Source organism: Vipera berus, assembly GCF_964194415.1.
Source record: "Vipera berus genome assembly, chromosome: 1".
Classification (NCBI taxonomy): domain Eukaryota; kingdom Metazoa; phylum Chordata; class Lepidosauria; order Squamata; family Viperidae; genus Vipera; species Vipera berus.
In genome coordinates, this window is record NC_138202.1 from 292,447,941 (window position 1) to 292,462,899 (window position 14,959).

The following is a 14,959-nucleotide window of genomic DNA, read 5'->3' on the forward strand; positions in this document are numbered from 1 at the left end:
TAACAGGCGCTCACTCTGTTATGCGGCACTCAGGATTCGACCCGCCAAACTGCTGACCTTCTGATCGACAAGCTCAGCGTCCTAACCCACTGAGCCACCACGTCCCTCTAGGTTACTCTAGGTCCCCTCAATTAAACACTTCCATGTTGTAGGACGGAGGAAGCAGGCTTTCTCTGTTACCGCCCCCAACCTTCCATAGTATTCTTCAGCTTTCCTCCCGATTTGTTTTTCCTGTTGCCTTTTTACTTAATAAAATACAGGTAGTCCTTGACTTACAGCAGTTCGTTTAATGACCATTTGAAGTTACAACAGCACTGAAATAAATGACTTATGACCGTTTTTCACACTTATAATCAATACAGCATCTCAGTGGTCTTATTTATGACGGTTGCAGTGACCCAAGGTCATGTGATCCCCTTTTGCAATCTTCTGACAAGCAAAGTCAATGGGGAAGACAGATTCACTTAACAACTGTGTTACTAACTTAATAACTGCAGTGATTCACTTAACAAATGTGTCAAGAAAGGTAGTAAAATGGGGCAAAACTCACTTAACAAATGTCTTACTTAGCAACAGAAATGTTGGGCTCAGTTGTGGTTGTAAGCTGAGGACTACCTGTAATTATATATAAAAAGTTACAAGAGAATTGGGAAAACATGAACGCATAGTTATAGCCAGTGAGAGGTTCAAACAGAGACACTGGGCGGCTGTTATGAGATCATGAAGCTGTGCCTATCCACATTCATTCCTATTTACCTCCTCCTTGGATCTAGGGAATGTTGGCCACCAGTTGTTGCTGGTTAATGCCAGGTCTGTGAGCAATAAGGGTGAATTCCTACTCAATTTGGTGTGAACAAGCAAGTGAATGTGGACTGCATCATCGTAACCTGGTTTGACAAGGACAGGGCCTTTTCCACATTTTATTTCCTGTATTCCTATCCAGATGCAGTTATAGCCATGGTTTTTATGCTGCAAAGAAGGTACGGTGATCATTTTGCATGAGACTTTGTCTGTAATAGAGGTGATCACCCTGCTGATAACCTGAGTGACAAATTGGGGCTGCTGTTGGTGGTACAGTCCATGTTACTGCTTGGCAAGTGTGTCCAGGCCCTTAGCATTCATAATAGCATTGATGGCTGTCCTTCATGCTTTCAGTATGGGACTCCGCGCCCTGGGGATAGAACCTGGATGGATTTGGGATTTCATGAGTTTATGCCAGGGAACCTCAGGAATGACATATGTAAACAATCATGACTAGAACTGGTAGTTTATCTTGCAGCAGTAAAAATGTATCTGAAAAAGGTCCCTATCATCAGTCCTTTGTCATAGTCAGATCATTTTTTAATCCACATGCGTGTTATCACTAAGCTGATTTCTTGGGGGCGGGAAGGGGTGGAGACTGGTTTGTGCCAACCATTTACTGTGACAGTAGTAGAAAATAAGAGACTAACATTGGCTATGGGTGCAAGTCTGAGATCTGATAAGGTAATTATGGTGATGAAAAGATTAAGCGTACATATTACTGCATGATTTCTGCATCTGCAGATTCTTGTAAACCCGTGTTCACGATTACTTACCGTATACCTTTCAAGAGAAAGGAGAAGCAGATATCTTGCAAACTTTTAAGGTTCTTTGCAGAACCTTCTTTTCTTATTCATATTTGATACGAGTTAGATAGTACTTGAGCAGATGATGCAGATGTCTTGTGAGTTTATATGCAATTCTTTTAAGTGTTAGGAGTCTGAGAAAGTTGATAAGGATGCTTGGAAATATGAACCCCACTATTTATTATTTAATATCTATATGAAACTAGAAAAGGAGAGTAATCCATTGGTTTGGAGGGAGCTATCAATACTGCACCAAAGGTAAAGGTTTCCCCTGTCCAGGCGTCCAATTCTAGGGGGTGATGCTCATCTCCATTTCTTAGCCAAGGGAGCCAGCGTTGCCTGAAAACATTTCTGTGGTCATGTGGCCAGCATGATTATATATACCAAGGTGCATGGAATGCTGTTGCCTTCACACCACAGTGGTACCCAGGGCTTTTTTTTGTCATAGAACAAGTTCCGGCACCTTTTTTGGATGGAACCTTGTATGGTAGGCAAGGTGGGTTGTATGACATGTGAGAGTTCCGGCACCTTTTTCTTTTACAAAAAAAGCACTGGTGGTACCTATTTATCTATTCACATTTGCATGCTTTCAAACTGCTTGGTGGACAGGAGCTGGGGCAACTAACAAACATTCACCCTGTTGCATAGCGCTCAGGTCTCAAACCTGGGCTGTCAAACTTTCCAGCTGTCAAGCACAGTGTCTTTAACAACTGAGCCATCCTGCCCCATATTAGTGTGTTAATAATATTCAACTGTATTTTTCTACCTAGGACTGGACTGGAGATGTTAGGAGATCCTTACCTGGTGCTTGGAAACTGGGACAAAACAAGCTCACATTAAACCCACCAAATCAGGAAATACTGTACTATCAAATGTCTGGTTTAACTCCAGTCCCCCAAATCATTTTGTACAAGGCCTCATTCTTTATGATATAGTTCTGTGATTTGAGGTCCTCCTGCATTCAGTTCATGCTTGACAGCAGATAGAAGCTGGGAACGGAAGGTTTCTGCCCAGCCTTGTGTAAAAGTTGTAGGCCCTTTTGGATTAGAAAATTTATAGCAGCTATCCACCCTTAGCAAGCATTTAAATTGTGATGTATTTGACGAGATTGCTTTTGAAGAAACTGGCAACTACAGTCAGTCCCAAATACAATAGACTGTTAATGGGCATAAGTATAGCAGTGCAATTCTAGAGCTTTGGTTGCTGCATTGATTACCAATAAACCTCCAGGTTGGATTCAAACTCCTAGTCTTGAGCCTCAGCCAACATGGCTCCTACATATCTCCAAGACCATCTTTTGTCCAGATTTGATTTTTACCGTTGATTTTTATCAACGGTGCATACTCAACACCTTAGCCCTCCTATGCATTTACATGAAGAGGGGAAGTTGTCTTTTTTTTATTAGTAGCTATCCAGAGCTTTCTAAAAGGAAAGCAGAGATTGGAGAGACAAGAACAAAGATATATTTACATGAAAAATAGTTTATCAGGGTTATCACTGAATGCCTTCCATTCCCCCAAATCATCAGAAATTGAAAAAGGGGGGGCACTGTGAAGCTCTATTATAATGAAATGTTTTATCTATCCATTAGCTATAATCTTATATTTCAAATGTGTTTAATTCCAATGGTTTCATATGGTTAAATCATTAAAAGAACAGCAGTTTAGGCACACAAGAGCAACATTTGTACCGTATTTTCCGGCGTATAAGACGACCCCCAACTTTTGAGGTGATTTTCATGGGTTAAAAAGTCATCTTATACGCCGGAAAACACGGTAGTTGGTCATTAGTTGTGCTGTTTCCTTCACACCTTGTCATGATTTTTCTGTTTTAGCCTTAATTATTCATATTTTGAAAACAACCTACAGTTGCTATTGTGATTGAAGTATCTCATAAGTAAAGTTTCTACAAGACTGAATCGATTATATACATAGAAATAAGATGTTGCTGGTGTAATGATTTTCCAACAGTGCATATACAATAATCAAATATGAATGAATGAATGAATGAATGTATATATATATATATATATATATATATATATATATATATATATATGTATGTGTGTGTGTGTGTGTGTGTGTGTGTGTGTGTGTGTAAATTTTAAATTGCTAACAAAGAATTAAGGGAGACTGATATGCATTTCAAACTTATTAGTTTTCATCAGTCAGCCATACCCTTCTGAGATATATATATATATATATACACACACACACACACACATCATTTCCTATTTCTGCAAAATATGCCAACTATTATACCAGAGCAATCATACTTTTGGTTTTTCAATAGAAAAGTAATACATCCTGATAAATATCTTATTATAGTTTTTCTTGCATGTTTCATTAGAATTAACCTCTGGGTTCCACTGCATTTATGTTCAATGAACTATAGGAAGGACTATACTTTTGGAATTATTTATTCTCACCTGTGAATTTTCCAAGGGTATCTGAATTAGATGAGGTCAAATAACAAAATGTGTTTGTGATATAAACTCTAGCCTTTTCGTATTTATATCATGGTGGGAGAATCATGACATCTTAATACACATTTCATAATTTATATAAGGTATTTTATTAAATAATTCAATTAATGGTCTGTACATGAGAATTTTTGGTTCTGCAGGATTTATGTATCAGACAATGATTCATGTTTTTAGTATAGAACACAGCAATCAATTGTCAATTTCCAGATGAATTTAATTCCTGTCTTCAAACTGTGCCTTATTTTTTAACAGATATGCTGCTAGAAATTCAATAGGGTTTATGGGCCTGAAAAGAAAAAAGAGAAACAATAGATGTAAAATAAAAAGATCTTTTGACTTCAATTAATTTATGAAGTTAATATAAAAATTAACACGTAAGTCAAATCCATAATTGTAAATTGTAAATACTGCATATTCAATCTATAGAACACGCTGTTTGCTTAAAAAGAAATACTTTGAATGTCGTTCCAGATTGCTAAGCATTTTATTATACAGCCAGCCTCTAAAGTATATGGAATAATTCATAACTAAGTTACAGGCCCTGCTGATTTATTAATTGAAGTAAGAACTTAAATGGACCTTCTTTAAAAGATATTATGAGAGAGGAACAAGTATTATCTGACAAGATTGAGAATGATCTGAAATTTTAAAATGACAGAATGCAAGTATATGCAAAAAGATGCTATCCTGGACGTACAAAAGAAACAGCAGATGCTTTAATAATTAAAAGAAATATACAAATAAGAAATCAAGAGAGTGATTTGGATAATTGTATATATAACTTACCTCTCCTTTGCAAGGACTGCAAGGCCTTGTAATAAGATAGGAACAACTGTCTGATCCAGATATGCACGTGTAGGTAATGACTGAAGGTCCACTTTCTGCTTTGATGTTTTTTCTGCACTTGTTTTCTCATTTTCCACTATCCGCTTAAAATCATAAACATATGCTTTATGAAGGTATCTATCCCATCTTTAATTAAAATCCAAATTTCTTAATTAAATTAGTTTCCAGGCATTCCTTTTGTGGTCCTTGGAATGAGTAGAACCAAAAATGTGGAAAATTGATCTCTTGCATTTTTGAGGTTTTAAGAAACAAATTTAGTGTCCTAAAATATCGAGGTATATAAATCACCCATGTTCATCCAATTAAAACTTCTGAAACCGCACCCATATGCCCTTCAAGTTGCACGCCCCCTATCCAGAATATTTCCAAAGACCTATGCATTTTATTGTAATCTACACAAGCAAAATAATATTCTTCTGAATGGTACAGAATCGCAAGCAACAAAGCTGATTTATTTGCTTGAAAATACTCACACCTTCATTCAATAGATTTATAGGTGTGATTGAAGTCTTGTTGTACCAAAGTATGCAAATATATTTCATAGAATTGGGTGACCGATTCAGAATCCCATGGCTGTATGAACCTCTGGAGTCCCTGTACTGTAAAACTGTAACACCTGAAACTCACTACTGCAATTTTCCACAATTTCCAGGCATCAAGCAGAACCTAAAATAGGTTTAGTACAATTTCAAAAATGTCATAAATGCCCCATAAGTACTCCCAAGACATGGGGGGGTGGGTGGGTGGGAAACAGATTTCCATCTCTAGCATCTCTCCATGTAATTTGCATCATCACAGAGCAACTAACCACAGCTTTTGCAAGGCAATTGTAAAAACTCTTTCATTAAACTAATAGAAACCTCTCTAATTTTCAATATAGTATAATTTCAGCACCAATCAAATATTCTAATACAAAACATGAGCCTTCATTCAGCAACTCTATGCAGTTCTGTATCCTAAATTATACACTCAAGAGCAGTGTATCATTAACTTCAGTTAGAAATAATTTAAACACAATTACCTCTACATTTTCTGTAAGGCCATATTCTGCATGTGGATTTTCTGGAACCTGTAAAGCAACACACAACCATAAAATAACAAAGGAATATTTGCCTCTTTGGAAAACAAGAATTATTATTATGCTTGCTCTTTTAGCCTTACCTGTGGCTGGCCCTCGATAATCTGTTCGGTATCCATGATGTACAGAAGTTTGTCTGAAAGAACTTTTAAAAAAATGACGATTATCAAAGTTAATACACTGAGATACAAAGTTAACATCCGTAATCTCAAAGATATTTTGCTACTCTCCCGGATTCTGAGTACTTTTTATATTAAGTCAGTAAAACAAAACTCCTTAAGCGTGAGATATTTAAAGTGATTTCACTGCTTCGATTGGGTTAATCCCATAATTTAAAAAGACCGCGGATGAGACATATATTAATTCAAAACGAAGCCCGATTTATTTCAAGTAAGCGGAGATTGGATGCAGCTTTTGCTCGGCGCCCTAACAAAAGCTTTTTTCTTTTCTTTTTTTGCAGTTAAAATCAAGCATGGAGGAAGTAAGTGGTTCCTTAGGTTCCCTGGCCTAAGGCTTCAGAGTGCCTCTACTCTTCTTACTTACACTTGGTCAACTAAATTCGGTTGGAAGATATAACCGGCAAGAAACGGCCCGTCGCGGAGCAACAAGAAAAACAACCGTCGTTACAAGTCGTAAAAAGATATTGGTTGTCGTACAATGTTGTGGCCATGGAAAGGAAGGATGTCGCACTTCACAGGCCACGGAGGTTTGTTTTTTTTGCTGATTTGTGCGCCTGCGTAATAATAAAATGTCTCCTCCCTCAAGCGCTGCGCCGAGGGTGAAGGCTGTTAGGAAAACACCTCTCAGGTTGGTTTGAGCAGTGTAAAATGCAGGCTGTGCATCCTCGAAATTAGCATGGTGCTTAGTCACAGAATTAATCAGGGTTAAAGAATCTTTATTTTCAGACGTTTGTGATAAATTTGACAATACAGAAAAGAAGCTGTCACCCTAAAGAGCTCACAACGAAGCAGAATTTTGTTCTGGATTAAGTACGGATTCATTTGTTCCAATAGGCTTCTTTAACTTGCAAGCATTCAGTGTTTTCCTTGCTTTGAAAAACTCAGATGGGAAAAGCTGGGGCTGTCAGAACTGGGCAGCTGAAGTCCCGTAAATTTGATGTTTCCTGTATATTTGGTGTCTTCTAAAATCTAATTGATAGTCTGAATTGTTGCAGACCAGCTCTCCAAATGTAGAGTCTGATGTTTACAGAGGCAATTTGTGTATATTATAAACAGCTTGATCCCAAATGAATTCTAAAATGCAAAATTAGCGCACTCCACTGTTCAAACTAGGATACACTATCAAACACATTTAACTCATCAGCTCTTTCCCCTGGCCACAGGGCAAGAATGCTTCTTTGTGCCTTCAAAGGACAAGTCATAGTTGGAGAAGAGTATTTCTGGCAAGGAGAGCAGAAAGCTCCAGCTTCTTTGAGTGGGTGGAGCAGGATTGATCATTATATGAAATCCCTTAGAAGGAAAGGATGCAGTTTTCCACTCCTTCCCTGATTTATTGCCCAGTTTAGAATAAATATATCATATTGCACTAATGTGTCACAAGAAAATTTGATAAACACTTTTTACAATTAAGCTACTAAGAACATATCACTTTATGCTTCTTAAAATGAGATCAATTACAATATACAGTTAGGGACATAATCTCAAAATTTGGAAGGAATGAGGATTTATGTTGCATGAAATCTTAAGAAGCCTATGTCTGCAAAGCATATGCTTGGTAAAACAATACATTAAGCTCGAATTTGTTTTACTTGATTTTAGTTTAGTGCATCAAGTAGACTTGGCCAAGTTTGATTTATTCAATATGGCAAGCTTATTCATTATCAGCCTTTCAAGATAGGCCAGGACCAAGAATACATAACATAAGGACTACTGGAACATTTATTTTTATAGGACATAATAACAGAGTCTTGAAATTCTGCAGAGTATCTATCTGCCTTCTTTTATACCAAATGGAATCAAGGCAGGATTATCTTGAAAATATTTTTTATCTTGAAAATATTTTTCATCCCTTCTGAATTGTCAATTATTTAATGGTCTTGCATTTCTTCTTCAAGGTTATCAACATACTCCTCTGTGGCTTATGTGAACTAGGCATAGTTCATTAGTACTGACTTAACTGAACCAAGGGAGGGAGAAGAGGATACTGGGATGCAGTAGTGACAATATTATCCTATAGTGTGGAAAGCTCAAGGAGTCAGTGTGAGAGATTGCCATTTTTCCTCTTTCTCATTCTAGCCATGTTTATTTAAAAGTTAGGTCTATTACATTCACTGTGTTTACAGAAAATTGGATTTGCAGCAATAGTTTTAAGAAGAGGGAGGTGATAAAAATGTAATTTTGTACATTGGAATGAAGTTGTCTTGTTTAGTCAAGAGTAAATTGTGCCATATAAGCACTTTGAGAAAAATTGTCCAACCTTGAAGGTGTTTCTATCACTACAGATGTGATGACAGATTCAAGAGAAACAGGGCCTACAAGATATTTAATCTGACTGCATTTTGTTGCAGCATGGTTTCACATCAGGGGTGTCAAACTGCCAGCCTGTGGGCCGGATGCATCATGCAGAAGCCGCACTCACCCCATTGCCAGCAATGGCAAAACCGTCCCAATACGTTGTGTGATGTCATGTGATGTTGTGAGTTTGACATGTCTGTTTTACAGTTAGAAACAATAAGAGATGAACTTTACCTTTACACATGATTCATGATATATATTTGCCTTCGTACCCCTATAAGTGATATGTATGTTTCTAGCACTGCACTCTTTTACACTTGTGATACATATATATTTGCCTTCTTACCCCTATGAGTGATATGTGTGTTCCTAGCACTGCATTCTTCTGGATAGAGAACTCTGCTGTTGTTCCTGGGATCTGAGAGAGGTAGTCTCCCAGCCCAGGAGTCACAGCCTAAGTGCTCCTACCACCACTGGGAGCACTTTGGCCTTTACTTTCCACCTCCTTGCTATTTCCTCCTTCAGTCCTGGTACTTCTCCAATTCCTCATACTCCTTATTCCTGATGTTGCTGTTACTTGGTACGGCTACATCTACAACCACTGCAGAATGTATAAAGAGGCCTCAGAGACAGTCCAATACATAGCAGCAGAGTGTAAGATGCAGGCAGGAATAGCATATACTGAACAGCATAACCAAGTAGCTGGCACTGTGTTCAGGGACCTCTGCGGTGTATGGACTAGATCCTCCCAAGTCCAGATGGGAGATTCCACAGAGGGTCATGGAGAATAATAGGGCTAAAATCAATGTTTTCTATTGTTCTGTTCTCACATGTAATCAATGTACTTTACTCTTTGATCACTTGTTTTGTTATGTATCCCATATACTTAATGTATGTATCATTTGTTTCTGTACCCTATAAAAATACTTGACATCCCCCACTTAATAAATACTTTTTGCCTTACCTGAATTATTTGATTACTATTTTGGGATGGGCAAAAAAGCCACTTTGCACAGGTAGCAAGCAAACTCAGTGCCTGACTTTCTAGGCCACATCTGGAATACTGTATTATGTGTTAACAAAGTGAAAGGAAAGAAAAGAAAGGCAAAGTAGCGTAAAATTAAACATAAGGCTATATAGGAGTTACTATATTTACAAATGATACATTGACCAAACCATAATGGCATAGCTCACACATAACAATCCTTCCTCTTTCAATATTCAGCTCAAACGACCACATTACTATTTATTGGGATATGCAAATCAGGTCACGGAGTTCGATGCAACGTATAGCTTTGCTGATTTTGAAAGCATGAAAGGAACTTGCAATGCAACCACATTTCCAGGATTATCTGACAAGACACCACGAGGAAAAACATTCTCACTCCCGTTATGCAAACGTTCTTTTAACGACAGTACCCAGAATGCATCGCTCTCACACAAAGGGCGAACTTCCTAACGTGGAGCGGAACCCAAACTTCCGCTATTTCCTTGGGAAAAGAAGCGTTGCGCTCTGGCGGGGATCACACTTGTAAACTAACAATAGACCTCCGAAAGGAGCTTACGGGGTTTCTTATTCAGAAAGGCTCGCTACGTAGAGTTTCCCCGTCCGCGCGTGTGAGAGAGTGGGGTTGAGCAAAAGGGGCGTAGCCTCTGCTATGGCAGGCCCTCGCAGGTGGTGGTTGTCAGTCCCTGGCAGCGGGTTATGGCTACGGTGGTGATGAATGAATTCTCCGGGAGGGAGAGGGAAGAAAAAGGGCTTAAGCGCCTCCAGTTCCCCGACTCGGGCCGCCGGGGCCTCCCCTTCATCCGCCGCCGGCCCGGCTCCCGCCCCAAACCGCCAACAGGCGGCGGTGGCTTCTCCTCACAAGCGGAATCTCTACTACTTCTCGTATCCGCTTTTCGCCGTCTTCGCGCTGCTTCGTTTCCTCGCCTTCCAGCTCGGGCTGCTTTTCGCCTGGCTCTGCGAGCGCTTCTCCCGCGGCGGGGCGTTGATGGCCGCCGCCGCCGCGGGCACCAGCCGAGCAGGCGATGCGCCCGAGTCGGTACGAGCCTGTCACAAGCGCGCCTTCGAGTGCATCTCCACGGCTCTGCGCATCGACGAAGATGAGGCGGGTAAGTCTGGGGGAAGCGGGCAGGGGCCGGCGGACAAGCGGCCTGGGAGCGGGGGAGAGGGCGGGAAGGCGGCGAAGTTGGCGGCCGTTAAGGGGAGCCTTCCTTTTTTTTTCTTCTTCTTCTTTTCGGCCCCTCTCACGCTTACTTTGTCTCAGTGCAGGGTCGGTTTTCTGCTTCGTCGCAGCCTCCGTTTTATTCTCAGGCTTGTGGCGAAGCGACGGCAGGCATTGGCATACGTACGGTACTAGCACCCGAACCACCTGCCTGTCTTTTTAACATGGCTGTGCGTTAGAGCCGTTTTCGCTTGGGTTTGGCGACTCACGCAGGACGAAGCGGGCTGAAAGGGGCAGGGATTTATTTATTTTAATCCCATTTATATCCCGCCCTTCTCCGAAGACTCAGGGCGGCTTACAATCTAAGCACAAATCAAATGTGCTTAGCAATAGCCTTCATTCTGTGTATATGCCTGGCTCGGCGGGGAGGGAACCTTCCCTCCGGATTTTGAGTGCCAGCAGCGATTAAGGTCGTCGACAACCTTAACAGTGCCATCCGGGCAAAGTAGAGATGCTCTTATAATACGGGTTTACAACGGGAAGGGGGCCGGGGATTGCAAGGGTTGTAATTGCCCACGCCGAGCAGACCCGTGTTAAACAGCCACATAAAGGGTTCCTCTGCATGAAAGATGTTGATAGGAAGGGCTTGTGGGTGGAGCCCATGTGAGGGAGGCTTTGTTGTGAATCTGAAAGAGACTTTGTGCTACACAGTATTGGGTTAGTCTCTTTGTTCTCTAGGTTCAGGTTGCATCTTATTCATCCATTCCTGCTAGTCCCCTCCGCCTGTAGTGACTCTACGGCTTACATGTTTACGGTATTATATTTCTGTGGCTGGCAGGTTTTTTTTTTGGGGTGGTGGTGGTGGTGTAGGGCTGCCTTTCAATTGATTTTGAACTCCTGCCAACTGCCTGGATCAATCTCTGCAGTTTTCTTGGCAAATGGTTTTGGAAGTGATTTGCCATTGCCTCCTTACCTAGCGCTGACAGTGAGGCTGGGCCAAGGTCACCCAGCTGGTTTCCTACCTAAATCTGGTCTAGAACTCCCTGTTTATAGCCTGGTGCTTTAACCGCTACACCAAGCTAACTATGGCTAGCATTACAGAAGAGAATGGCGTTTTCCTTTATAGGGTTGGGTTGCTGTACAGCAGTAAGTTAAGAGGAGTATGTTAATATTAGGCGTATGGATGGTACAAGTTTTGTCTTGTCAGTTGCAAATTGTAAATAATTAATTCCAGCTTGCTGACAGTAAAGTTTTGAGGCAGAGCTAAACCGATTGATAGAAGTGCTTAAATATTCTATACTTTGCAAATGTGTAGATTCTTGTGAGATATGCTGCTGGAAATCATTCTTATTGAAATAGATGAAACTACCTTGATGTGTCAATTTTGATCAGCATCACTATCTTGATCATTTTTGCCTTCTGTGAAATATATTCAAAGCAATTCATAACACAAAAAGGAAGGAATAATGGTTAAATAATAATACTTGTAGCATTCTATTCTTGTGCCTACTTCTAAGTGAGACTTTCCAAGTTACATTTGTTGGAAAATAATACAGCTACCATACACTGAATCAGACCATTAGTTAATTATTGTCCAATAGTAATTTATTTGAAAGCCAAGAATTCTCCAAACAAAAATTTGCCACATCATCGTTATGTAAGATTTACAAACCAAAGATACCAGGTATTGAACCTACATCCATACATGTGCTAATAAATAGAGAAATGCTCTATTAATGACTAATTCAGTTTTATTTAATTTGACTTTCATGTCTATGTTTAAAAAATTAAAACTTTCAGAAGTTGATGGAAATTTCTGCTCTGTTTTCCTGTTTCGATTCTACAACAATAGTATGTTGTTTGTATGCAGCAGCCAATTTACTTCAATTAATTCTTGAATCTGTTTATGGGGAAACTGTGGTCCACTCTTGCAATAATGTTTGATTTTTTACTAAGCATGTGTCTCCCTCCTCTATCAACTGGCACAAAAAAGACCCTATGACAACCCTCAGGAACCAAATTTCCAAGGTACTGGATAGATTAAAACAGCAAGGGAAAATAGGGGAGGAGGCTTTAAGAACTATGCGCCCCAAAGGCGCACCTACTGCCAGATTTTATGGACTCCCCAAGATCCATAAGGAAGGAGCTCCCCTAAGACCCATTGTGACATTTAGGGGAACTCCAGCCTTGGGGCTGGCCAAATGGCTATATGGCAGGTTAAGATATCTAGTAATGAACAATACCACTGTGAACTCCTCTAGTGAATTTATAGAGAAAATTAGATCTGTCAGCATAGAGGAGGGGGAGATCATGGTTTCCTATGATGTCACCTCCCTATTCACCTCAATTCCACAAGACCTAGCACTTGCTATAATTGGGGACCGCTTGCAACAGCAGGGAGCGGGGCAGCATCAAGATTCACTTAGTAATGAAGATCTGCTTCAGCTTACGTCCCTATGCCTGAAAACGTTTTTTACATTTCAAGGCACCATTTATGAACAGGCGAAGGGTACCCCTATGGGGTCCCCCATCTCTGGTGTCATTGCAGAAGCAGTCCTGCAACAGAGACCCGGGTGATGTCCACGTATCGCCCCATGTTTTGGGTGAGATACGTGGACGATACCTTTGTGATTGTCAAAAGGCAGGACAAAGACAGGCTGATGAGGAAGCTCAATTCCATCTATCCTGATATCCGCTTCACTGCGGAAGAAGAGACCAATGCAGCTATGGCCTTTTTAGATGTGTTAGTCAGACGTCAACCTGACGGCTCGTTACGCACATCAGTCTACCGTAAATCCACCCATACGGACAGGATACTTCATTACGAAAGTAATCACCCCACAACCAATAAGGCCAGCTGTATTAGGACCCTCTTTAGACGTATAGACACGCATTGCAGCACGAATAAGGCAAAAAGGGAAGAAAGACGCCGCCTTTATCATGTCTGCAGAAACAACGGATACCCATCTAACTTCATTAGACAACACAGCATGCCAGGTGAATCTACCCGCCATCAATGTGAAAACACCTTAACATCACGGATAACACTGCCTTCTATCCACGGTGTATCCGAGGCCACATACTAGCCCCTCACAAGGTTGGTGTTGCCCACAGACCTGATTGGACTTTACGAGCTTGTGTCATGCGCCCTAAAAATCCACTCCCTAATGAAGAAAAATCCTCAGTCATGTATAAGATGTCATGCCAGAATTGCAATTGCAATTACATTGGGGAGACGGCAAAACGACTGAGGACTAGGGTGCATGAACACAAGCTCGCTATTAGAAGACAAGAACAACATTCACAGGTGTGGGCACATGGCTACACATAGCCACGTCTTTAATCTAACAGGGACCGAGGCAATTGCCAGTGACAACACTAAAGGCGGCCACTTGTTTAAGGAAACCTGGTTTGCAAACCGCTCCTCCATCATCCGGCACATAGACCTCCCCCCTGCATACCAGGCACTAAGGAATTGGGAAGAGGAACAATGTGCGCGATATGAAGGCAAACAGTGCAAGCATTCACAGAGCGCTTCATTGTATCAAAATCAAGATTGCACAAACACAACCACCCTGCAATGTAGAACACAGGTAAGAAGAGCAACAACCACTTAGGACCTCTGGTATGAGAACACAGGCAATGACTAGAGCTATGGCTACAACACATGGAACTGTCAGCAATTCACTTTTGACAACAATACCCAGAGAAAACAACATCCCCCAAAAACGGATGCACGACAACTCAAAGAAATACAGCCGACCTCAACAAACAGACCGGTGACGCGCTCCATGAGCAGAGTGCAGACACCAACAATATAAACGCGATCTCCCCACCCCTGCGTTTCCATCCTGAGGATGTTGGCTGTTAGCCAACGAAAGCTTGATCTTTTAGCAATAAAAACTGTTTTAGTTTTTCTTATTCCATCCCAATGTTCATTTAGTTTGTTAATTTTAACATGCCTGGGATTTGCATTTTTAATCTTATCAAGAGGAATATGTATGTATGTATGTATGTATGTATATATATATATATATATATATATATATATATATATATATATATATATATATATATATATATATATATATATATATATATATATATATATATATATATATATATATATATATATATATATATATATATATATATATATATATATATATATATATATATGTTTAAGTATTTGTCAAGGTTTTTTGAATGGACCTTGCTAATTAACTCTTTCATTCCTGTTTTGGCCCGGCTCAGGGCTTATCCACAGGAACTAGTCAACTTATGACAGCTCATTATTTGTG

The 14,959-nt window shown here is 40.2% G+C and overlaps 2 protein-coding genes and 1 long non-coding RNA gene across 7 annotated transcripts in view; 2 read left to right on the forward strand and 1 right to left on the reverse strand.

Moving 5' to 3' along the window:
* Window positions 1-4,163: 4,163 nt before the first annotated feature.
* Window positions 4,164-14,959, reverse strand: part of DPY30 (dpy-30 histone methyltransferase complex regulatory subunit) — a 50,077-nt gene continuing 39,281 nt past the window's right edge. Inside the window, exons 1-5 of one of the 3 annotated variants that reach the window (XM_081313583.1) lie at window positions 6,560-6,695; window positions 6,100-6,161; window positions 5,960-6,007; window positions 4,879-5,021; window positions 4,164-4,378 (exon numbers count right to left, since the gene is read on the reverse strand). In XM_081313583.1, coding sequence (XP_081169709.1) covers window positions 4,306-4,378; window positions 4,879-5,021; window positions 5,960-6,007; window positions 6,100-6,135 — 300 coding nt within the window. In that variant the 5' untranslated portion in view covers window positions 6,136-6,161; window positions 6,560-6,695 and the 3' untranslated portion in view covers window positions 4,164-4,305. The other 2 variants (XM_081313582.1, XM_081313581.1) reach the window with 2 other exon arrangements.
* On the forward strand, window positions 6,681-9,459 carry LOC308659696. 2 transcript variants are annotated; one of them, XR_014024587.1, is made up of 2 exons: window positions 6,681-6,722; window positions 8,544-9,459. It is a non-coding gene; the product is annotated as an uncharacterized lncRNA (long non-coding RNA). The 2 variants fall into 2 exon arrangements; XR_014024588.1 differs by lacking the exon at window positions 6,681-6,722 and adding an exon at window positions 6,781-6,823.
* The window catches only part of SPAST (spastin), a 49,654-nt gene continuing 44,636 nt past the window's right edge, over window positions 9,942-14,959 (forward strand). For both annotated transcript variants that reach the window (XM_081313574.1, XM_081313575.1), the window contains exon 1: window positions 9,942-10,605. In XM_081313574.1, the coding sequence (XP_081169700.1) occupies window positions 10,215-10,605 (391 nt within the window). In that variant the 5' untranslated portion in view covers window positions 9,942-10,214. The remainder of the gene's footprint in view (window positions 10,606-14,959) is intronic.